This window comes from Zingiber officinale, chromosome 8B (genome assembly GCF_018446385.1).
Source record: "Zingiber officinale cultivar Zhangliang chromosome 8B, Zo_v1.1, whole genome shotgun sequence".
Classification (NCBI taxonomy): domain Eukaryota; kingdom Viridiplantae; phylum Streptophyta; class Magnoliopsida; order Zingiberales; family Zingiberaceae; genus Zingiber; species Zingiber officinale.
The window spans coordinates 21,352,832-21,378,833 of NC_056001.1; the positions used below are offsets into that span (position 1 = coordinate 21,352,832).

Genomic DNA, 26,002 nt, shown 5'->3' on the forward strand with positions numbered 1-26,002 from the left:
TCTGTTCTTCCAAAGAGACTCATAGTGATACTTAATACCATGTGGTTAGGCTTCTGGTGGCGGGTTGGTATTCTGATTAACACTTGGGGTCGCTGAGCCTTACAGGGTGGTTGATAAGATGGTAGCAATGGCCATTAAATCTTCTTAGCTGAGGCTAACTCCTGGGGGAGAGTTTGCATCTTTATTGTTGTTGCAGTTGGCGTAGTTAGGGTTACGGTTATTCCGGACAGGTCTGTTGGTCATTTCCTAAAATTGGATAAGCGAAATGGTTCATGATAGTTTAGAAATAATTGCTTAAGTAATGACGAAATCAGATTTTGACTTTCCTGTGAGAAGGTATAGGCAATTAGAAACCTTCCTGAAATGGCAAAAATATGATTTCGGAAGTCTAAATGATGGAATTCGGTAGAAAAATTGCATGCGTCACGGATCATGATTTTTGCTAATTAGGTCGTTTCGGAGGGGCACTAGGCGTTTGTCAAAAATCTAACTTTGTCAGATTTGCGTACAAATGTTCCAACCATATTTTAGAACCTGACTTTGATATCACTATAATGTCACACCCCAAGACCTAGGTGTACCGACACTGGCGTTGCTCGTGAATATAAATACTCGAAAATAACAAGCTTTATATAGTAAATATTAAACCAGTAATGATATAACGAAAATATTATCTTTACAAAGTGAAAATTCAAAAGCGATAAGCGAAAATGTACAAGTAAAAATAACATGAGCTAAAAGGAATAATTGCTTGAACAGGGCTCTATTACCCGCCTCAAAACATCACTTGCTCCTCTTTCTTGACTTGTTCCTCGTCTTTATCTAGGGATGGAAGTAAGGGGGTGAGTGCTCTGGAAAATTATTACCCACCGCATCAGGATCATAACTTATCATATCTTAGTATGTTTTTAAAAATTCCCTTTTACCATATCTAATTTGAATCATAACAGCGCATCTTAGAATTCAAAAAAATAAAATGAGCAGTATAAAATGATCAATAATGAAAAGAAAACATAGATCGTACAAAGCTATAATCGAAAACGAAAAGTCCACTTACTTGGTTAGAAGCTTCTTCGATTTTGGACAAAAACTTTATGAGACTTGAACTTATATGTGTTAATTGAAACTTGGGCAGAAACTTGCACAAAATGCAGTTGAGGTTTGGTCGAATTTCATAAAGTGTTGATCAAAGGATTTGAGTGTGCTTTTGGAAGACAATGTATTAGCTATTTATAGTCATGAAAGGGGTGACCAAGACATATGAAGAGATGACTAGATGGAGGGTCATCCATTAAGAGACTAGGTGAAGGGTCATGGCTAGATGAAAGGTCATGACTAGATGAATGGTCAACATACTATTGGTGGCAAAAAGACGAATATGCTCGTCCCCAGTATTTCTGCCAACCCGTCCCAGTGCCAACACGGAGGAGGTAAATGGTCAACATACTATTACACTATAGCATGGTATCCACCAGTGTCTATCCCTATGATCGAAATCGAGTCTTCAGTCCCAATTTTAATAAATTAACGATTAATTTTTTTTTAATAGATGGAAAATAATGATTAATTTTAATGCTTATTATTTTTACACTTTTGCACTTCCTGAAACCAAATTAATAACCTAATCAACTCTAATCCAAAAATAAATTATTCCATTTAAAACTAATTGATCCTTATCTCATCCTCCACGTATAAAGCATTTCAGAACATAATATAACTAGGGATAAGGTTGATTATTGTTCTTGAACTTCTTCGTTCATTGACTTTTTCGATTACTAATAAACATTCGGTTTTCCTTTATCGTCCAATTGGACTGGTGTTTCCCGATTAGATCAAGTTAAGATACTTTCGACAAGGAATAACTACCTAAACCATATTTTAAAACACATATTCTCATTTTGATATATTTTGACTCTCCAACTTAATCATTTATACATAAGAAATCATTCTCGGAGTATATTTGTTCATAAGATAGTATCAAGCATTCAATTTAAGATTACTTATCACTATACCAACTACCTACCGAAAGCATTCCAATAATTTTATATGAAGAATGCAAAGTAGCCACTAACTAATCCATCTTCAACTCCATAATCTAAGTTAATTAGCAAAAGTGAGGGATTAATTAATGGTGCATAGTCACTTGCACTAATGTCTTTAAGAGACCTAACACCATCCACATCAATTATCTTATCTAAAAATTTTATTCTAAAATTTAGATAGGGCAGTTAAAAAATCTTTGTATCAATTATTCTATTCATTTTCTAAATTTTATATTTATGAATAATATTTTTCTAAATTTAGTAATAAACTTCATTCACTAAACATTATAAAAGAGAAAGAAAAAAAATAAAGAAGTTAATATATGGTATAATGAAAAATGAATATCTAAATTTAATAAAATATTTTTTCATTATAAATTATATATTTTAGATAAGTAAATTAGTGTGAAATATCTAAATCAATAATCTTCAAAATTCTCTCCCTATCGCATAATTATAATAAGCTCATGTTTATTTTATTTTTTAAAATAAAATAATATAATGTTGAAAAAGAATTGAAACTAAGCAACTATTTGCCATAAGCTTTTGACATGAATAATGATAAAAACTTATATTTTTTAAAAAAACATGCTCCATTATTTTTTTATATTATTTTACCATGAATTGAAGTTGCACTTCATTCATTTTCATCCCTATTGTATTGTATTTTTTATTGTCAATATTTGTTAGCAACTAAATATTTTACGGAGTGTTGTAACTTGTAAACCAATTATAGTTTTATGGGCCTTAGTGCAAAAGTGTGCTAGAGCTGAAATTTTCATGGGCTACATGCTAAATTTACAAGAATTTTTTAGCGGATCGTATAGTGGTCAAGACAGGAGACACCGAACTTCGACACGCTAACGCCTGCCACGTGTGCATGCTATGCGTCATAGAGAAGCTAGAAAAAATCTCGTGCGATTCCGAAAAGGGCAAAAATATTTTTGCAAATAAACCATCTGACAAAAAGAAATTACACCTGGAAACTTGTTTTATAATGAATCAATCATCCTTTTTGTCAACTAGGCACCGTGGTAACCCCTTTTGATTTTCGTAATTTCAAAACTTGGACTTATTACTTGTACGGAGCTTGAAAATTGCAAAATTAGGAAAGTGGTGAAGGTTCGGTATCTCCGTCTGATTCCTTCTTCGTGTCCCCTTCTTCTCCCAAATCGGGATTTGGGTGGTTGAAAGACGATCCTTTCTGCGTTTGTTTGAGGTAATTGCCTTTTCTTTTCTTCGATTTACTTTATCGCCTTTCAGTTTTGTATATGCTTTCCTCCCTAATAATCAGGAAAAATTAAGAATAAAAAAAATCACCTTTCCTTCTTGATTGATACAATGATTTGGTATTTTTTGGTATTAATCAAGGAATAAGCGTGCCTAGTGATTTCTTCCATTTTTTTTTTTCACCGGAGCATCGATGATCTGGTTATGATTGCGCACTAGATTATTTGATCAGACCTGTTGGCCCTGAAGACGTATTTGTCTGAGTTGCTGTAGTCCTGATGATCAATTAACTTGAGGGAAGGAATCTCTAGTTTCTCGTGTTTGTGTTATCTTCCTTTGTAATTTTCGACTGGCTGCAATCAGTTGAACTGATTGAAGACGAGTTAAACTAGTATATCAGTTTTGTTGCTTGCATATAGGATGATTAAATTTCTTTAGTTTTTGTGGCGATGTACCTCATTTATTGTGGCCAACTGAAAGAAAATTAGATAAAGCTGTTGGGTTCGGAGCGTAGCGGAAGATATATATTGAATCATGGATCTTTCATGGTACATATAGTTTTACACAAAATAATATAAAAACATACCTCGAGTCCTCGATAAGTGTGAATAATATCACAGACAGATAAGAGCCCCACGTGTGACTCCTCTAGCGGTATCCATGCACACTAGATCACGAACTTGACACGATCCGTTAGGTGCTAGCCTCTTGGATCGACAAAGCCTTGGAAGCACTACCGACCTCTTCCGGTGGAAGGTCCACGAAGAAGAAGTTGACGAGGGAAAAAAAATGAGAGAAGGAATTCCCATCTTGCATCTTTCCAAGGATGGCTACTTATAGCCTCCAAGGAATACGAAGAGTTAAGATCTCAATTAATTCATCATTTATGATCTTCATTAATTAGGAAGATGAAGAGTTATAGACTCCATAAATTCTTCATTTATAACCTTCATTATGATGACTCTTCAAATTTTTCATTAATTATCATTATGATGACTTTTCGAATTCTCCATTAATCATCATGATTATGGCTATTCGAATTCTCTCTTCTTTGTATCAAATAAATTTATATTTGATCTTGATCTCGACTAGCTTTCGATACCATTGTTCATGTCTACGTGCTATGCGTGCGACCCTCTAGGTTTTATTCACGAAGGCAGTGTAAATCCATACACAGACTAAGGTAACCGTCTAGCAACAGTTTTTAGCCACCCAACGCGATAAAATTAATATCAGTCATAAACTGTAAATACTATGAACCGATTAGTGTGTAATTCAATCTCTTCATCTAAGCCTACATCCCAATTAATTCGGTACATTATGCATCATTACCAAATTAATTGTTTTACTTGATTTCCAAGATATAATAGACTCCTGTTGAATGATAAATCATTCCTCCCATGACCATGGATTTTGAGTCACTAATATCTCTATCAAGCGACCAGGATGTTAACTCCTAATCCAAGAGAGCGATGAATCCTCTATTGACTCAACACTATTCTCTCTACGCTTTGTCATACACCCAACTACCGTATTAATCACAATCTGATTAAAGACTGCTTTTAACGGCGTCAAAGCACATAACTCCACGCATAGAATAAATGAAGGTCTCAAGTCAAAAGATCAGTTACACTCGTTCATAAGAGAAATAACCAATGATGCTTAATATGTGGTCTCCTCTTGAGCGGGTCGTGTCTAGTGTACCTCTAAACTCAAGGCACCCCCAAGTACAACTTGGATATCCATCTCTCCGGTCTATCTCGACCTAGTCATACTCAGCGTTGATCTAGATATCCATGTCCCCTCTAGATATCTATCCGATCAAGGACTGTTTTCAGATTAATATACCGATTAATCTGTGGGACTTTATCATTAATCATATACGTACAGAAAAGTAAATAATTGATGATAAATTCTTGCCTTTATTAAATAATTATCCCCAGAATACATAAGGAGTGTCTTGGCACATAAGTGCACACACTAACAAAAGCTTTAGGTTTGCGTGATGGATATGGAGTCTATTTATTTTATGTGCTAATGACGTTTCGCATGTGCAATAAAAAGTTTAAAATGGTAAGAGAATACTAGAAATTATGGGTGGAGTAAGAATGACTTTCACGACTTCAATGTTGTCTGATTGTAAAGTTAATTATTGCTTTTCAAACTTTTGGTTTTATTTTCTAAATTTGAATTCGACTATCTGAAGATAGGATGGTCTATTTGAAGATGTATTTTTCACAAACTGTTTGGCTAGTGCTTTATAGATGCTGAGGTTTAGACATGAATTCTATCTTTGTTATAGCACCAACTATCAGAATATGCGTTTTTTTTGCACGTGTGATCCATCAATAGTTGTATGACATGTTAGATATGATTATCCACATTCTCCAACTCTTGTTGGGCATGCTATTGATGTCTTGAATTCAATTTATAATTCATCCTTGGCCTTTGCAGTTCTGTGTAATATTCATGATGTTTTAGTGGCTTGGTGCCCCTTTCTCTGTCCTAGGTTTTTATTTTGGTATATTGTAAGTCAGCCTACTCCATCTATTCTACCCTGACTCTTTTATATCTGAGGTAAGGTTTTCTTATATCCATTTTCTCCCCCTCTCCTACTATAGCCCTATCTATATTGCGAACGGTTGGTTTAGCTGCCATGGCTATTTTCCCCTCAAATCTGGTAGACACTATGCCATATAATTTTGCATTTTTTTTTCCAGTGGGTTTCGGTGGATTGAGTGCCTGCAAGTAGACAATGTCACTAACCATCTTACTAAAGTTGAAAGTTCTATGCTATACTTAATTATCATTCCATTTATTTGTCATCCACTCATTGAAAAAGGCATGTTTTAGTTCCTTGTAAAAGAGGTTTGTATTACGTAACTTGTTCTTGACTTATTTTGGTTTCAATTGCTGATTCTTAAACACGTGATGTTTTCTATTCCTTCTCTTTTTATTTAGCATGTCTATTTACAGGATGTTGGTTGGTGAGTTGGTCCTTCAAGCAAGTGAGAAATTTGGCATCATAGAAACATAAGAAATTTCAGAGTATAGTTTGCTTCTATAATTCTGATTGCAAAATTTGATGAAAAAGATGGGAGAGACCTCTACCATTTCTCTTGACCAGGGAATGGTAAATGGAGGTTTCAGGATGAAAGATGAATCACACCGCTTGTACATGTCAAGTTGGTACTTTAGTAAGGAAGAGATCGAAAAAAACTCTCCTTCAAGGAAAGATGGGATTGATTTGATCAAGGAATCAAAACTTCGGATGTTTTACTGTTCATTCCTTAAGGATATCGGCTTCAGGCTTGGATTGTATGTATTTTTTCCTATTTCCTAGTCTGTTATATAGATTGACTCTTCCTCCATTATCCTTCATGGTTTTCTTATATGCTTACTACATTTGTGAAGACACGGCTTATACGCATGCATGCACAAAACAATTTATTATGGTATCTCTTGCTTCATTGTCCTGACTACTGAGTGTTAACAATTAAGATCATTCAAGATATCAGAGTACTTTTACCATGAAATGCTTCTTGTTTTAACAAGTTTACCAAGTCTTAACCATAGTTAGGCCACAATCTTCTTGAATAAAGAATCGTCTTATTAATTATATAGACCCAACCGCTCACTCCACATTCTTAACTCTAAGTTATTGGTAGTTGCATTATCTAAGCATTTTTATGAACGAGCCTTATTAGTCCATAATTTTTTAGTGGGCTTGTATCACAATCATCATCAATTCAAAGTTGTACTCCTCAAGGTGAAATGTCGAATTTATACTGACACTAGATGGAGGATAAAAGTATTCTTTTTTCAAAGAATCTACCAAGAAGAGAGAGGGAAGATAACTATGGAGGAATCCACCTTCAAAAGGATTAAGAAGAAACCCATCTTACTTAAGAGACACAAAAATAATCTTCCAAAGAAAATATAATTTAATTTATTACATTGAAAGTATCATGATTCGAAAGATCTACAATGAGACTTCTGTAGACTAGATAAATTTGGAGGGTAAGTCCAAGAGTAAATGATCTCACACACATCCCAAGAAACTACCCATGTTCACATATTAAAATCCCCAAGTATCAAATAAACATTCTTGCATGCTTGCTGTCCCTTTCATATCTCTTTTTATTGTCTGACTATCATGAAGTAGCTTGAGCATGCTATTAGAGGCGTTGCTCCAGGTCTCATGCTGACTTCTAAAATCAGATAGGTTGAAGTAGTTTAAGTGTGTTATTAGATGGGTTGCTCCAGTTCCTATTTCGATTCTGGCAATTGGATGAAGAGTCTAGTGTTAGAAGGTCAAATGGTCGTAAAGTATAGAAGTCACACAGGTAGTCCCTGCGTCATTCTCCCTAGTTAAAAAGAACTCATCTTTAAGAGTGCATCTTTATTCCATAATAAGTTCGACACTCTTAAAAAAAAGGCATCTTGAATCAATAATTATTGAAAAAGGTCATCTTAGCTTTCTAAATGGCATCAAATTAAGGATCATTTTGATAAAGTTTTCTGAATGCTTCTATAGGGGGAATTATTCCAACACACAACCTAAGTAACTTAGGTAGTAAGTACACTTCTACTTATATATATATATATATATATATATATATATATATATATATATATATATATTGTTAATCAAATTAAGGATTTTACAGGTACACCCATATAATACACATTTACAGATTAGTTCATAGCATGTATAAATAGAGGGGCTACCTATGGTTGTTCATTGGAATAGTTCTTCAACTTTTAACCTCACCATTTTCACTTGCATATTAGCAAACAAAGAATGTCTTTACCAAGATCATTGGCCACTTGATTTAAACACCTTCTTAGTGCTTCATGACAACAATATAAACTTAATATAAATATTTTATTAAGTGGTTTATAATAAAATTGAAATGTTGTACTCGATACAATGTATCATAAGCTCTTAGGGTTTTGAACATCTTTTCTTAGTTTATACATTAGATGAATTTATTTTATTTTTTTCAATAATTTTTTTTGTGATTCTTTCTCTTTGATTTTTTTTTCATATATTGATACGAATCCTATCAATAAGGATCCATCAATACCTAAGTCTTTTAAATGTTAGATACCAATACTCATATTGACAATTCTGGCATCCTTACCACCACAATAACATTTTTTTAAGTACTAAAACAAGCATTTTTTACATGGTTGCATGTGAATATATTTCTATTGACTCTTTTCAATTTTTTACTATCATGGAATAGCTTGGGTGCACTATTAAGGTGTTGCCCCAATTGTCATGTCTCCTACTATTGGATAGATCTACGAATTGAGTGATAAGAAGGGTATGGTGTTAGATGGTTAGGAAGTCTAGAAGTCACATCGGTACCTCCCTGCCTCAGCACATAAATTTATAATCAACGACCTCCGAGGCCCAATCTGTTCTCCATCACCACATGCAAAAAAAAAGGACAATCCGATGCACGAAGCTCCCGCCATGCGGGGTCTCGGGAAAGAATCCATTGTACGCAGCCTTACCTTACTTTTTGCACGAGACTATTTTCAAGATTCGAACCCGTGACCTTTTGATCACAAAGCAACAACTTTACCGTTGCGCCAAGACTCCCATTCTCTCCATCACCACATGCAACATTTCTAATTCAAACACCTCAACATGGCTAAAAAAGGCATGCTGTGATACCACCTGTGGAAATCCATTTTAATACAATCAATCCACTTAGAGAAATGGCTCATTAATTTGATCGATCCAACTATGTTCATCTAAGCCTTACCCACCTATTATTAATCTACAACCTCACATGTGAGACTAAATTGATATGTCAGTTAAACATTTGTTATTTGGCTTCCAAACCGTGGATAGCGGTTTTCCCTTCAGAGAAAGTGCTTATAGTTAGGGTATTCTAGTGTATTTATAGGTGTTTATTGAGTATAAGAGTCAGAGAGTAAAAACATGCATACATATTAGAAATGTTTTCTTGATGATTTGTACTGTGCAACATAGAATCCTTTATGCTTACATGATGACATATCACACTCATTTAAGTGCAAGAATACAATTACTGCCTTATAAGTTTCTGTAGTATTTCATCCATTTTTTTTCTTACACTCTTATGGTCCATAAATGTTCTTCTGGATCATTAAATTTTAGTTATTGCCTTTTCGGAGATGATTATGTTGAGCTTTGGAAATACATCATTATCTCATAATTCATGCTACTGTTTCCACATATCTAAGGCCTTGATAACATTGACTTGTGCAGACCACAAGTTACCATTGCCACAGCAATTGTATATTGCCATCGCTTCTATCTCCACCAATCCCATGTCAAAAATGATTGGCAGGTTTGTCTTCTCATCCCAATTTCTCTGTGTTGCATCCACTCAAAACATGATGTTTGTATAAATTATACTAAGTGTTCATTACTGAATATACAGATTTAGGGATTGATTGACATATTTTATATAACTACCATCATTGTTATCTTTGAACTTTTCCACTTAATTTTACTAGAGAAGCTTATTGGTTGCCCAAACAAACAGAACTGGGCTAAGGAAATAAGTAAAGATACCTCCATTAGTTTTTTTAATCGATTTCTGAAATAATAAGGCTATTATGTTTGACTACTTTTTCAACAACTGTTAATCACCTGTTTTGTGTTGCAGCTTTTGTTTTTTACTTTCACTTATATTTGTTTTATTGCCCACATTCACCCCAATTCTACTTCTCCGATCTATCTGATTGTGTTAGGAACTTGGGACCAAAGGGTTTGTTGTGCTTTAATTAATTTTGTCTGTCCTTGTTAGTTTTGTAAGACCTGTTCTATTGACCACCACTAGAACAAGAAGAACCACAAGTTAGGCCTTGTTTGGTTTGTGAAAATTTTTCTATTTTCAGTTTACGATAATATATTAAAAGTAAAGGAAAACTATTATCTTAGAAAGAAATAAAGTATAAATATTTTTCGCACAATTTACTTCAAATAAATTTAAATATGTTAAAATAATCAATGCTAAATGTCTATTTTACCTCTTTTTTTAGCTTTTAAGTTTTATGTTTTAAAAAGTAAAAAATAACAATAGAAAAAATTGCTAAACTTTCTTATTTTGTTTTCCTTGGATGTCTCATGCAACCTTCTCCAAACTCCATGAGACCTCCAAACCATTGAGCATTGATACTCTAGATAATGATCCCCTCCAGCTCAGTAGGATCAACCTATGAGGCCTAGCTCCATGGCAACATACTCATTACATGTGGCGTCAATACTCCTCCTAGCTCAGTCAGACCTCAACACCTTCTATTGTGGTGACCTCGATGCTTGGCGGCTTGCATTCGACATCCTTAGTGCTTGGTAGCCCAAGCACCTTCATCAGTCTCCAAAGTTTATGTAGCCCGAGTACTTAGCCTCTTGAATATCTATCCAACTCGACAACCCATGATGACTCAACATCCCAAGTTACCCCCCTCTATTTGATACCCTAACCCAAGTGCTCTAGGCGGCTTGGCTTCCCGAGACCCCCAAGCGGCTCGACATCTTGAGTTCCTTAGGTAGCTCAACTTCCGAAGTGCTCCAAGCATCTCGCCTTCTGATGTGTGTTTCTTACGTGTTTTTTTAGCATTGTTTAGCATGCATTCTGTGACATTTCATGAGCATATTTCTCATTCTCATATTTTCATTTTGTTTATTTTACTCTAGAAAACTGCTCTTATGATACGTTTTCAGTGAAAAATGGAGTAATTTAAGCCTTTGAACGAGAAGCTACAGCGAGGAACACGCTCTGACACGGGCGTGTTCCTCTGTATGAAATTAACTGAAGAACGGAGTGGAAATGGAGCTTCTAGCTATTGATAAGCCTAGGTCGTGCCTCATTCGAAGCTCCCAGCCGTCGTGTTTCCTTCCACCGAGCCCGACACACCCTGGTTGTGCCCCCCAAGCATGGTCGTGTCTGGCCCACAATCATCACCGAGCTGAACACACCCCGGTCGTGCCTCCCAGGAATGGCCTTGCCTCCATCATCTCGCCAGACATGCCTAGGCCATGCCTCTTAGGCGTAATTGTGTTTAGCCTTGATTTAGGAACCGAGCTGGACACGCCCGGGCCTTGCCTCCCAAGCACGCTCGTGTTTCACCTTCGATCCAATGCCGAGAGCAACATGCCTGGTTGTGCCTCCCAAGCACGACCGTGTTGCGTGGATATCTCCCTGATAGTTTGAGGTTTCCCAACCATTTTTTAGAACGATATAAAAAGCCCAAAAAGCATTCTAACTCAGGGAGGAGGGTTTTCCCTGTTCTAGAGAACCCTAGAGTCGTCGTTCCAAGAGTCGTCGCGACAATCTATCCACCGATTGGAGCTTAGAGTTCCTTCCGAAGACTGACAACCATTCCGCTAAGTTTTCTCCTCTCTCTATTTTTAATTTTGAGTTGTAATTACTTAGATTCAATGTCTCTCTGTCATAACTCGATCTCCATAGAGTAGTTTTTTAAATTCTAGAATTAGGAAGTAGCATGATGTAATTGTTGACAGTCAATTTCAATTCAAGTATTTGTTTAGTTTTCTCTACTGAATGACATGTTTATTCCATGATCCTGTTTTATTGTGCATACATGATTGTGACATTAACCTGCACCTTCATATCTCATGGGACACGGGAAAGGACCGAAAGGTGAATCCAACTCTTTGACCCATTAATGTCCAAGACGTGGAGAGTCGGTCATGAAAGTAGGCTGATATGTCACGAGGGGAATGATCTTCCCCAGCAAAGGCACCATTGACTATCACACAACATAATGGGTTTATCCCAATTCAGTGTCACGAAGTAAAAGAAGGCAACTAGGGGATCGTGGGTTCACGTTGTCGGGAAAGCGGTCGAACTAGCAATGTCGCCTAGAAAGTAGGCGTCGCATTTGGGTAGACATGTCGATATAATTTCAAAAGTCTATATTGGTATTTCGTGATAGGTTCATGATAAGTGTGCGACTGTTGCTCGCTCAAATCAAATTAATAATTTCTAATCAACCGATCCGCATAACCTACACTAAGGTTGCATAGTAGAGGACCGGGTCGTTTCTCACGGAACTAATGGCAGGATGTTTGTTTTCAGACCACATCGAACCAAGAGGGTTTTGTTTTAGGGTTTGTTCTTTAAACCTAATGCAATAAATGAAATCCTATCTAACCAGCAACGATGAACCTATAGCACAGTGTCACTCTATGCTACAGATAACATCATCAACAGAAATAACTTGTGAGAAATGAAATTAAAATCCTATCTAACTATCAAAGACAAGCCTGCACCGCATTGTCACCCTACGACACAAGCACATCTATCAATAGACATAATATAAAAAACAGAATAAATAGCACAAACATGCATAAAGGAAAAAAAAAATAGTAAAACAAGTGCAATTAAACTAAACAAACTAACATTGATTAAACAAAACCTAACTATGCATAATTGATAACCTATATCACATTGTCACACTATGATACAAAATCAACAATCATGCATAGTGAAACTAAACAAAATACCACAACTAACAAATTTAACCTTGATAACAAGTAAACATGAAACAATCAACAAGAAAAGAAACTAAATAACCAAACATGAAACAATTAAATAAGTAGCTAAACTATCCAAACCACTCTCCCGCAATCAACTCCAATCGACTATCCTTCGTCGCCACACGAAAGACCCGGATCTGGAACCCCCAGGGTCGGTGGACAGCAGTGAAGATGCTGGCGGTGCTTGCTTCGACAACGACAATGATGCGAATCTTCCACCGAAGTTGAGCAAAATAGGTGGAGGGTTGATCTTTCTCCGTCGATCCGAGCTTCTGCCCACGCGAATCACGGCGAACTTGCTTAGCCAGATTTGATGAATCCGGAATCAAGAACAACTCCGTGAAGCTAATCTCCGACGAATGAAGGTGGCTGTCGAAACTCCTTGAAGACCTTCCTGCCTTCGCAACCACTCTCACAGGGATAAAGCTAGGATGAAGCATGGGCCTCAAGACAAGGAATGGCTAGGATGAAGCATGGACCTCACAGGGATAAAGCTTTTATTTTATCTTATTTCAAGGCAAGGAATACCCATGAGTTGGCTGTGGCAACCGCTACGGACGTGGAGAGAAGATTGGCCAAGAAAAGAGTAGGTCTTGCCTCTCAGGCACGACTCTGCTCTTCCACCTAAGTTCAACACGGGGAAGTCATGCCTCCGAGGCATGTGTATGTTAGCTTAGTTTTTAGATTAGATTTTGTTAGTTTTAGTTTTGTCATGTCTCTTTTTGTTTTGCATCATAAAATTTTTCTTTTGTTGCATTATCATGTCACCATATCATTCATGCATTCACTTGTTTGTTTCTTATAACATGATTCTATCATGATAGACTTTATGTTTGTGATAATATGCTTAGTGAGGTATTTAATTCTATCTGTAGTAGCATACCTTGAGGAGTGTTTTTTTTTTTGTAAAAGTTTTGGTGTTGGCCTACTTGTTTAGGATCTCTCTACACATATGTTTAATTTTGATAGTGATGCATATGAAAATAGTCATGATTCATAGGACTAGACTAGTACTCTTGTTTCCTAGATGACCCCTCAACTACATTTTAGTTATTAGATGAACTGGTACTCATTAGAAAAAATCAAAATCCTAGAGAAAATATGAGAGAAAAAGATGAGAGCGGGTTTCATTTCGAAAAAAAAGAAAAAAAAATATACAAGAGGAAAGAAATAAGGGATAAAAAAATAGTTATCGTGAATGGAAACTAACAAGGTACCCCTTTGAGACCGAATTAGGTTACTGGGGAAATACTTGTTAAGTTTCTTTTGATACCGAGTATTCTTATGAGACCTTATGTAGACGGTGAATGACACTTTTGAGGTGAATGAACCTTGCATGTGCCAGGTAAGTGTTTATCGCTGAAAGCATTAGGAACATGATTAGATAACGACTTGACTAGAATTAGAAGTTGAAATTTGAAAAAATTGAGTCACTCTTTACGCAACACTGAAAACTTTCACTTATGCCACACTAGAACAATTCAGTTGTCTTGCTCATTAATGAAATTACATGATAGAATTAGACTGCTTCACTAGGGATTATGATGAACGATTCATACATATAAGTCTAGATTGCAGGTTTTGCTTGAGGACAAGCAAAAGTTTAAGTGTGGGGTATTAATGTATGTTTTTCTTACGTGTTTTTAGCATTGTTTAGCATGCATTATGTGGCATTTCATGAGTATATTTCGCATTCTCACATCTTCATTTAGTTTATTGTACTTTTTAAGTTTGGAGAACTACTCTTGTACCTTTTCTTTGATAGGATGCGTTTTTGGAGAAAAATAGAGTAATTTAAACCTTGGAACGATAAGCTACAACAAGAAACACGCTAACACGCCGAAACCGTGCCTCCTAGGTAGGATGACAATTTTCTCCAAATCTGATAGAGGATCTGATATCCGACCCAAATGGAGGAGGGTTTGGAGGACTAGCAACATCCGATATCCAACACAAATATCTGATTATATATATATATATATATATTAGAGATTTTTTTTTTTCAAAACCCACTAAATATTTTTGTTGATGTTAGGAGTAGGTTATATAGATGTTTAATCTATTGTTTTAATTATATATATATATATATATGTATATTTAATGTGATGTTAATTCTAATATGAATGATGATAGTTGGAAGGAAAGAAAAAAAAACAGAATAGAAGATATCAATCCTTTAATGAGTATGGGTATGGGGATGGATATCCGATCCTCGATAGGTATGGGGACGGAGGATATGAAATCCAACCCGAACTCGATCCATTACCATCCCTGCTCCCAGGCACGGTCGTGCCTCATCCGGAGCTTCCAGCCACCGTGTTTCCTTCCACCGAGCCAGAAATGCCCCGGTCATACCTCCTAGGCACGACCATGTCTGACCCAATATCATCATCGAGCTAAACATGCTCTAGTCGTGTCTCCATCATCCGGCCTTACACGCCAAGGTTGTACCTCCCTGGCACGGTCGTGCCTCCTTGGCACGGTCGTGTGTGGAATTGTATGAAGAGAAAAAGAACATAACTATTTTTCATTATTGTATAATTTATAAGGAGTCCGACTAAAATAGGAGGATGCAAGAGACATTAGAAAGGAAGATTACAAAATAAAAATCTCTCTCAATCACAGATTTAATTCCTTTCCTTCTATGTCATTTCCTTAATCATATCAAATCAAATCAGATCAGAATATTCTTTAAAAGAACCTCACAGATCCCTTGAGCTATAGATCTAACTTCTGCCTCGACACTGCTTCTTGCAACTACACTTTGTTTTTTGCTTCTCTAAGAAACTAAGTTACCCCAAAGAAATGTGCAGTACCCTGAAGTTGACCTCCTATCAGTGATTGATCCTGCCCAATCAGCATCAGTATACATCTCAATCCCTCTCTTATCAATTTTCCTAAAGAAGAGTCCTGGAGTCCCTCTCAAATATCGGAGAATTCGATATGCAGCTAATGTGCTCTTTAAATGGAGAATGCATAAATGGACTTACCATACACACATCAAAGGCAATATCAGGGCGTGTGTGTGACAAGTAAATTAACTTTCCAACCAGTCTTTGGTACCTTCCTACATCTGCAGGAGTTCCCTGTTTGACTTCTCCAAGCTTAACACTAACATCTATTGGCGTTTCTGATGGTCTGCAGTCATTCAATCCAGTTTCTTTTAAAAGATCCATAATATACTTCCATTGGGTAACCACTATGCCCTTCTTGGATCTTGCAACTTCCATTCTCAGAAAATATTTTAGTTGGCCCAAGTCTTTAATCTCAAATTCTTTTGCTAAGCTTTGCTTCAATTTGCTCATTTCTTCAGCATCATCACCAGTCAATATTATGTCGTCCACGTAAACAATCACCATTGAAATCTTGTTTTTGGTGGATCTTTTAGTAAATAGAGTATAATCAGATAGGCCTTAAGTATATCCTTGACCTTTAACCAACCTTGTAAACCTGTCAAACCAAGTTCTAGGGGACTGTTTGAGTCCATATATAGACTTTCTCAGCTTGCACACTTTATCCCCAAATTTCTCAATCCAGGTGGAGGTTCCATATAAACCTCCTCTTCTAGGTTCCCATTTAAGAATGCATTCTTCACATCTAGCTGATTCAATGGCCAATCAAGGTTAGCAGCTATAGATAGAAGTATTCGTACTTTGTTTAATTTAGCAACCGGAGAAAAAGTCTCGGAGTAGTCTACTCCATAACTCTGAGTGAACCCTTTGGCTACCAGGCGGGCCTTGTACCTCTCCAAGGATCCATCTGAGTTATATTTCACAGTAAATACCCACTTACAACCAACAACTGTCTTCCCATTAGAAAAATCCACTTTCTCCCAAGTAGAGTTCTTCTCCAAAGCTTTCATCTCCTCAAGAATAGCTTCTCTCCACTCAGGAACATTCAGGGCTTCCTGGATGCTGTTAGAAATGGATACACTAGACAATTGTGAAATAAATGTACAATAGGAAGGTGAAATATTTTCATAAGACACAAAGTTTGACGGGGATATTTTGTACAAGATCTAACACCTTTCCTAAGAGCAATGGGAAGATCCAGTTGACTAGAAAACTCAGGATTACCTGGAAGATTGGGTCCTTGTGAATCATGAATTTCATGATTGAACCTTTGATCGGATACTTGAGGATGCTGGGAACTAGGGCCTTCCTTTTTCTTTGAATAGACCAGACCTTTATATCGTTTCCCATTCATTTCTGTTATTTCATTTTGTTCTTGTTTGTCGGTAGACTCAATATTTTCCCCATTTTCTACCTCTTTTACTTTTAGTAATAGAGCATCATTAGGAACAAGCGCAAAGGTTAAGTCAGATTTATCAACACATTCATCTTCATTAGGTCTGTTCTCCCCCTGAAGATGAGTGTTCTGGTATGAAGTTCCCTCAAGAAAAGTGACATCCATAGAGACAAATATTTTTTTCGAAATTGGATCAAATATTTGTAACCCTTTTGATTGTTGGGGTATCCTACAAATATGCATTTATGTGCTTTTGGATTAAGTTTTGATTTTCTAGGATCAACATTATGAACAAATGCAACACTTCCAAAAATTTTTAAAGGGATGTTTGTCACTAACCGAGAATCAGGAAAGCATTCTGCGAAAACCTGGATTGGAGTTTTAAACGACAAATTTCGGGTTGACATTCGATTAATCAAATAGGTTGCTATCAGAACTGCTTCTCCCCAAAGATACTTAAGAACCTTGTAAAACTCAAGGCTCTAGCAACTTCAAGGAGATGCTTGTTTTTTCTTTCAACAATCCCATTTTGTTGGGGTGTATAATTACATGAACTTTGGTGCACAATTCCTTTCTCATAAAAAAAATTTCCCAACATATTGTTAAAGAATTCCATTTCATTATCACTTCGAAAAATTTTAATCTGAGTCTGAAATTGAGTTTGAACCATGTTATAAAAATTTTTGAACATTATTGCAGCCTCAGATTTTTCTTTTAGCAAAAAAACCCATGTGACCCTAGTATGATCGCCAATGAAAGTAATGTACCATCGTTTCCTAGAAAGAGTGGTCACCCTAGAAGGGCCCCAAATATCACTATGAATCATAGTAAAAGGTGCTGATTTTTTGTATGGTTGAGATTGAAAAACATATCGATGATGTTTTGCTAATTCACATGATTCACATTGAAAAATTGACTGCTCTTTATTAATAAACAGCTTGGGAACCAACAACTTTAAATATTGAAAACTACGATGACCCAATCTATAATGCCATAACAAAATTTGACTATTATTTGGAACAGAAATAGAGCTGAAACAAGTTTTATGGTCTGACCCTTCATTAAAGAGGTAAAGCCCGCCATCCTGTTTAGCATTCCCAATCATCTTCCCCGAGATTAAATCCTGAAATTCACAATGCGAGGAACAAAAATTAGCTCTACAATTATGATCATGGGTGAATTTACTGATGGATAGAAGATTGTAGGAAAGGGTGAGAACATGTAGAACATCTTTCAATGTTATAGAGTGAGAAATAGGTACTGGTCCTTTTCCTGCAACAGTTGCAAAGGAACCATCTGCAATTTTGATCTTTTGATTCCCTGCACTTGGTGTATAAGAAGAGAAATATTGCGAAGTACCAGTCATATGATCAGTAGCACCTGAATCTAAGATTCAGAAGCCATTAGATTTGGTACATGCAAGGGTACCGATGGGAACAATACCTGAATCAGCAAGGGCACATGAAGAATTAGAATTTCCTAAGGATTGAGACTGAAATAGTTTTTGTAAGTGCTCCATTTGTTCCTTAGTGAAGGGAAAAGACTCTGAGGAAGATTGCTGCTTTGGATCTGAATGGTTCACATGAAGGGCACGACTTTCATGTGCTCCCCCTAACTTGTTATCACTGCCTTGTTTCCTCTTCCTATATGCTAGTTTTCCATGCAACTTCCAACAGTTTTCACGAGTGTGCCACGGTTTTCTACAATAGTCACACCAAGGCCTTTGCTTTCCTTGTCTATTTCCTTCAAATTTTGCACCACGAACTGCAAGAGAGAACCCTTCCATTTCTGGTTTTGATTCAGGAATATTTTTTAGCATCACATATCGTCTTGCTTCTTCCCTACATACTTCTGAGAAAACTTCTCTTAGAGGAGGCAAAGGCTTTCGTCCCAGGATACACCCTCGAACCTCATCGAGTTCCTTGTTCAAACCAGCCAGGAACACAAATACCCGACTTCTTTCTATCTTCTTTTTACAGCGAGCACTATCATTTGGATTTTCCCAATCTTCTTCTTCAAACAAATCCAACTCTTGTCAAACAATCATCTCATTATAATAAGCTGTTATCTCATGATCTCCTTGCTCCATTTTCCACTGTCGAGTGTTTAATTCGAACAATTGAGAATGATTGTCCAAATCTGAATACGTTTCTCTAACAGCTTCTCACACATCTCGAGCTGTGGGTAGAAATATAAATGGCTCTCCAATCACAGGATCCATAGAGTTTATTAACCAAGCAGTGACCATAGAATTTTGAGACCGCCACTGCTTGAATCTTGGATCCTTTGTGGTTGGAGGTTTGATTTCACCATTGAGATAGCCAAGTTTTCTTTTGTCGTCTATTGCCAATCGTACTGTCTGAGACCACTCAAGATAATTTTTTCCATTCAGTTTATGAAGAGTAATCTGGAGAGATCCAGTAGAGTTGTCAGGAAAAAAACCCGCCATCGGTTGAGCATTTGCTTGGGCTTTGGCCTCCAAAGGCATCATCTCACTCCTAGCATTCGAAGATGTTGGACCAGAGCCAACCATGGCTGCCTTAAAATTCATCCTTACATCCTATTGCTCTGATACCATGTGGAATTGTATGAAGAGAAAAAGAGCATAACTATTTTTCATTATTGTATAATTTACAAGGAGTTCGACTAAAATAGGAGGATGCAAGAGACATTAGAAAGGAAGATTACAAAATAAAAATCTCTCTCAATCACAGATTTAATTCCTTTCCTTCTATGTCATTTCCTTAATCATATCAAATTAATTCCTTTCCTTCTATGTCATTTCCTTAATCATATCAAATCAAATCAAATCAGATCAGAATATTATTTAATGTTGTCAAATCAAATCAGAATATTCCTTAGTACTGTCAACATCGTGTCTAGTCCTGATTCAACAATCAAAGTCGGACATGCCCGAGTCGTGCCTCCCAAGCACGCCCGTGTTTGGCCTTGATCCAGCGTCGAGAACAACATGCCCCGGCCGTGGGGCCTCCCAGGCACGGCTGTGTCGCATGGATATCTCCTCGACAATTTAAAGTTTTCCAACCGTTTTTTGGGGAGGGCTATAAAGAGTCCAAAAAGCCTCTTGACTTGAGGAGGAGGGTTTTCCCTATTCTAAGGAACCATAGAGTCGTCGTTCCAAGAGCCGTCGCAATGATCCATCCACTGATTGGAGCTTAGAGTTTCTTTCGAAGACCAACAACCATCCCACTAAGTTTTCTCCTCTCTCTCTATTTCCAATTTTGAGTTGTAATTGATTACATTCAATATCTCTCTACTGTAACTTGATTTTCATAGAGTATATTCTTGATTCTAAGATTAGGGAGTGTCCCAATGTAATTGTTGACATTCAATTTCAATTCAAGTATTTGTTTAGCTTTCTCTATTGAATGACATATTTATTCCATGGTCTGGTTTTATTGTGCATACATGATTGTGACACTAACCTACACCTTTGTATCTCATGAGATGCGGGGAAGGACCGAAAGGTGAACCCAACTCTCCGATCCATAAATGTCCAAGACGTGGAGAGTCGGTCATGAAAGTAGGTTGGCATGCCACTAGGAGATGGTGATGTAGCCCAACTGGGGCACCATTGGCTATCACATAGCATAATGGGTTTACCCCAATTCAGTGTCACGAAGTAGAGGACAACTAGGGGGTTGTGAGTTCATGTGACAAGGTCTCCATGAGAAAGCGGTCAATTAGCAATGTCGCCTCGAATGTATAATTCCCAAAGTCTATATTGGTATTTTGGGATAGGTCCACCTACACGCGAACAACATAGAGATAAGAAAGTAAACAATACTTAGGATGTCAACGATCATTGTGGCATAATGAAAATTCTAGGATCGTTTTCTCAATCCAAATTTCTTCTTTGACCATTCGCTTGCTGACAATCTCTTGTTGGCTCTAGACGCACTTTCAATCTCTTGTTGACTTTCGATTCTCTAGGTAATTGCTTCTCTAATTTGATCCGTTCTTGACTTTTCGATCCTGTGGATTCGATTTATTACTTGATGACAATTGTACATTTATAGATTAAACACAACTTCTCAAGTTCCCTAGACAACTCGATTTCTTGAGTCCGTTCAAGTGGCCGGACCATCCAGGTCTCCTATGATTCGGCCCTCCATGGTGCCCTATAACTCAATGCCTAAGCTTCGTACTCAACCCTCCCCTCTAAGCATCGTGGGCTTCCTCAAGCTCCTTACGATGGGTTTCACTTCTAACCACATGCCTAAGCTCGTCCTTGGGTGTAGCCTTGACAAGGGGGTTGTGGTAGGGCGTGGTCCGGACAGACATTGAACATGACTGGTCAAAACCTCCTTGCAAATTGTACGAATACAACTAGGTGTGGTACATACTAGTACAACATGGCATGGTGCGGGCAAACCCCAATCATTACTGGTTAGAGCCTCCTCATAGTTTGTACTAATACATCATGATCCCTAGGGCCCAACGATCCTAGGGCTCCTTGGTCATATAAAAAGGGTAAAGTTAGTGGTGGTGGGGGGTCTCTCTCATTCTCGTTAGTTTTTTTTTTTCTCTCTCTCTTCATTGCATCTTCTCTTCCAAGCTCTCTTTCTCTCAGAGATTAACTTAAGCATCAGAGGGCTTGCTGAACATCTCTGACGACCTTTAACGCGTGTTGATATATGCAGGTCCGTCCACATCATTGGAAGAAGCTTCATCATCAGCATCCAGCAAGGAGCCTGAGTTGGACGGCATCAAGTGTTGTTTTGGCTGTGCCAAATCATCATCCACACTTGACCTCATAGAGTCACGAGCTTTGTGAGCTCCATGTGTCTTCTGCTAAATTCTTGCACAATTTAACACACATCAAATACAAATGTTTTTGCTCAAACATTAAAATGGATGGGTGAACCTGAGCACTTAGGGCTCAATTGCAGTACATTTTATAAGTGTTTGAGGGGGCTTAAAATTGAATATATTTGCTAGGAACAAATTGAGGGTAGTGTTGAGGAACAAATTGTAAATAGATGTGTTTTACTTGTAAATAATGTTAATGCAAAGTGACAATGAGGGAATACACATGGACTACCAAAGGAAAACTAACCTTCCCCCAAATATTTCCTAATATTTTGCCTTCTTTTTCATTGATATTGATGAGAATGTAGTATTGACTCAATTAGTAATTCAAAAGTCAGGGGTGTCTCAAATATTATTATGCCAAGTAGGTGGTAGAGGCAATGTGGACAAGATACTCCAGCTAGCCTCGAAGACATTGTTCATTTTGATGAGGATGTGGAAGCACTCACCTAGCTAGAAAAGCAATACTATCTGATGCATGTAAGAATAGATGTGGTGTAATCTGGCAGGTTGGCAAGCCAACAATAATGACGGAGGTGCAACACAGGCTGTTGAGGATTAGTTTGGATTATGAGTGACTTTCAGCTTCTGTGTTCTCTAAATCTTAAAGTGCTGAAGATTGCAACACCTCAATATAGTCCTTCATAGGACCAAGCGCTGACCAACTTTCAGTTCCAGAGATTAGCCATCATGAAATTCTCTTCCAGCTTCTCTGCTATTTTGGCTACCACAATAGTGGCCTGGCAATGTTATGGGTGGATAAAATAGGTTGGGAGAACATATATTTAGTTTTTTTATAAAAAAATGTTATCCAGAAATTTTTTTTCCAATATAGTAAATTAAGTTGATTAAATTATTTTATTTATCATATCATCATCACTTGATAACATACAGGTCTAGGCAGATCATTAACACATTAGACATCTTAGGATAGAATTGGTTAAAGCTTTTATGTATAATGGCATCATAACTTGTGTAGAGATAAAGGAATAAACAGGGCAGAGTTTTAGTCACCGTAGAGAGCAAACATTTTAATAAGCCATTAAAACTTGTTTTCAATCTTTGTTTATGGTTGAAGGTCCTGTTTTAACATTCCAGATTGTTCAGTTAAGGATGGTTATCTTCTCAGTCTGCTACTTTATGGTTGATCAATATATCCTCCACAGAGTTGGGTATGTTACTGAAGAATTCCATTCGCCTAAAAAGACATATAAAAGAGGAAGAGAGATATACAAGTTGAGTGGATCAGACATGCATTCAAAAGAGAAAATAAACAGTGTACACTTAGTTTTGAAGAATTGCATAAACAACAGAAACAGTTCTTGCATATCTAAAGTAATATGTAATACTTAGGTTCCTCTGGCATTGTTTAATGCTGCCTAGTCAGTCATCCAGATCATATGAATCTTAGTATTTCTCAATACAAAACAAAAGTAAAACTCATACATGTTTTTTATTATATTTCATTTCAATGAATAAATCTTTAATCACATTGTCAAAAAGTTTAAAAGGTAGAATCTTGTATTTTGATGTATAATCCTTTTAAAGATTTGAAAATCTTCTTTATTGGCATCACTAGTGATATGAGCTGACCTTACATGCACCATAATTGTATAAGATCCATGTAGCCAATCTCAAATATTTGGGACTCAGTATTATTGTTGTTTGAGAAAATATACTTGAGTTGTGTTAGATAGGGTTAGAACTTTTTTTGCCAACTTAGTAGTCTACACAACCACATGTATCCTTCTCAAATCATTGACTACCATTTTTCTTCCTAATATTTTCTTCCAAGGTTTTGTCTTCTTTTTTTTTCCTTTTTTCTTTCTATCAGATATTGACTTTTTCCCAGACCATACCAATTTTTGGGGTCTTCTTGGATTTATAGTCTTCTCTAAAAGGTTTTGCTGATTGTGAAACTATCAAAAAAAACTATTTGCTACTCTAATTCTGCTATATTGCGCATGTTGCATTTTGGAAATCAAGTTACCATATATGCTCAGCAGATATCTTGCAACTATAGGGAGAATTGACAAACTTGATGGCTCCATCTTTATAATAAATTTTCATGTAAGTAGACAATGTATATTACACCTTGCACTGCCTTTTTTTTCTTGGATTTGACAACATATGGACCTGCCAAATAGAGGAATTCTATTAATTTCTTTAGTACTCCCAGTGAGAATCATGGTGGCATAGCTTGTGAACTTTGGACTAACCTTTGTGGTGAGGCATCTAAGCCCCATGTGGAAGGTCAATAGATTGATGTGTTAGTAGTGCAACTACTGTGCAAGTTATTCCATACTTTTTAGACTACATTGATTTGCACCTAAAATTTTGTTCTCACAAATAAATTAACTCTTCTGAAAAAAAAATTTCCTTATCACGGGTTTATTGTCGTCATTATTTCAGACAATTGCTACTGTGTGCATGTTTCTTGCCTCCAAAGTAGAAGAGACGCCACGTCGTTTGGACAAGATTGTGGTCATGGCATATGAGACAATCCATAAAAGAGACCCTACTGCTGCATCTAGAATACTGCAGAAGGTACAATAAACTTCTGTGCATGGACATAAATTCTAGTTGATAGAGTACACATGTACCTTATCATTCATATAAAGAACTAGCACAATACTAGAATATAGACTGATACTGTAATTCTCTTATTACTTTTATCTGGATTCATAATCAAAGTGCTGATTTGTCTCTTTTTTGTTAAGGTTACGTTTGAGAAGCAAAAGAATATTGTTTTGATTGGAGAAAGAGTGCTCCTATCCACAATTCGGTTTGATTTTAATGTGCTCCATCCCTACAAGCCACTTCTTGATGCTCTCAAGAAACTCGAGATTACTCAAAGAGAAGTTAGACAAACTGCATGGAACTATGTGAATGATTGGTATATAAAATACTGACCAAATCACCCATGACTGATCTATTTTGTTATATCACTGTTAACTTGATCGATAATCACCTGATATAATGGTATTCATAGGCTTTGGACTACTTTGTATGTGCAATATAAGCCCCACTACATAGCAGCTGGTTCCCTTTTTCTTGCTGCTAAACTTCACAATGTAAAGCTTCCTTCAGAGAGGGGTTATGTCTGGTGGCACGAATTTGATATCATTCCTCGCCAATTGGAAGGTTAGATATCTTGTAGTGCAGATTGTTTAGTGTTTGGCCCCTGTTATTCCTAATGCACGTAAAATTGCAGGGGTGATTCAGGAAATGAGACAGCTTTTGGAATGTAACCGAGTATCAACTTCACTTCGAAACCCAATTCAAACTCCTGTAGTAACCAACGAGAAGCTCTCATGCAGTCCCGATTCTGTTCTAAAAAGTGCAGGCATCTTGAGACGCAGCTCAAGTCAAGATTCTGATGCAGATCTTAACAGTCATAAGCCCATTGATTCTAATTGTCAGGCCTCCGTCTCAAGTGCAGTGACAGAACAGATTTCAATGGAGCACCAAACCACTGGGCCTCAGAGACAGGTGTCTGGCTCCAAGATTTTAGTGGGTGCTGTGGACCATAATCAGCACTTAGTGGATCAACCTGAAATGACAAAAAGAGAACCCAGTGAAAATAGGTTTTGTGAAATTGATAAAGATCGCATCAGGGCAACTCTTAAGAAAAGAAAGAGGGAAAGAAAGATGAATAACTTGGTTAGGACTGTCATTGATTCAAGTGAAGACGCATGGATTGAGAGAGAACTAGAAGTTGGTATAGTTTCAGTAGCTGGTTCTGCTGCAAAGAAACTATTGTTGCATAATCTATAGAGATCACTGTGATATACTACTTATCAGCTGTTGGAATCAATAGAAGAAACAGGTTAAACTGTTGGGGATAAAATTTAGAATACATTTTTCAAATACTATTTACGTACAGAAGAAGGAAATCTTTGAAAACTTTCCTCTTCTTATTGTACCTCATTACTGGGACTCTGAAGCATTACTGACATTCAATCTCCCTGCAGCTGAGGAGAAATCTGTATGCATATAAATTATGGTGTTCCAGAGTTCATGTCTGTAACTTTGAAACATGTACATGCAAATCGCATTTGGAAAAATTGATTATTAGTTA

The 26,002-nt window shown here is 36.8% G+C and overlaps 1 protein-coding gene across 1 annotated transcript; it reads left to right on the top strand.

Annotated features, from left to right (window-relative positions):
* Positions 1-3,075: 3,075 nt before the first annotated feature.
* On the top strand, positions 3,076-26,002 carry LOC122013371 (cyclin-T1-2-like). The gene is made up of 7 exons (XM_042569629.1): positions 3,076-3,261; positions 6,249-6,590; positions 9,541-9,622; positions 24,334-24,468; positions 24,642-24,817; positions 24,914-25,065; positions 25,136-26,002. The coding sequence occupies exons 2-7, from the start codon at positions 6,358-6,360 to the stop codon at positions 25,696-25,698; spliced, it is 1,341 nt and encodes a 446-aa protein (XP_042425563.1). The 5' UTR covers positions 3,076-3,261; positions 6,249-6,357; the 3' UTR covers positions 25,699-26,002.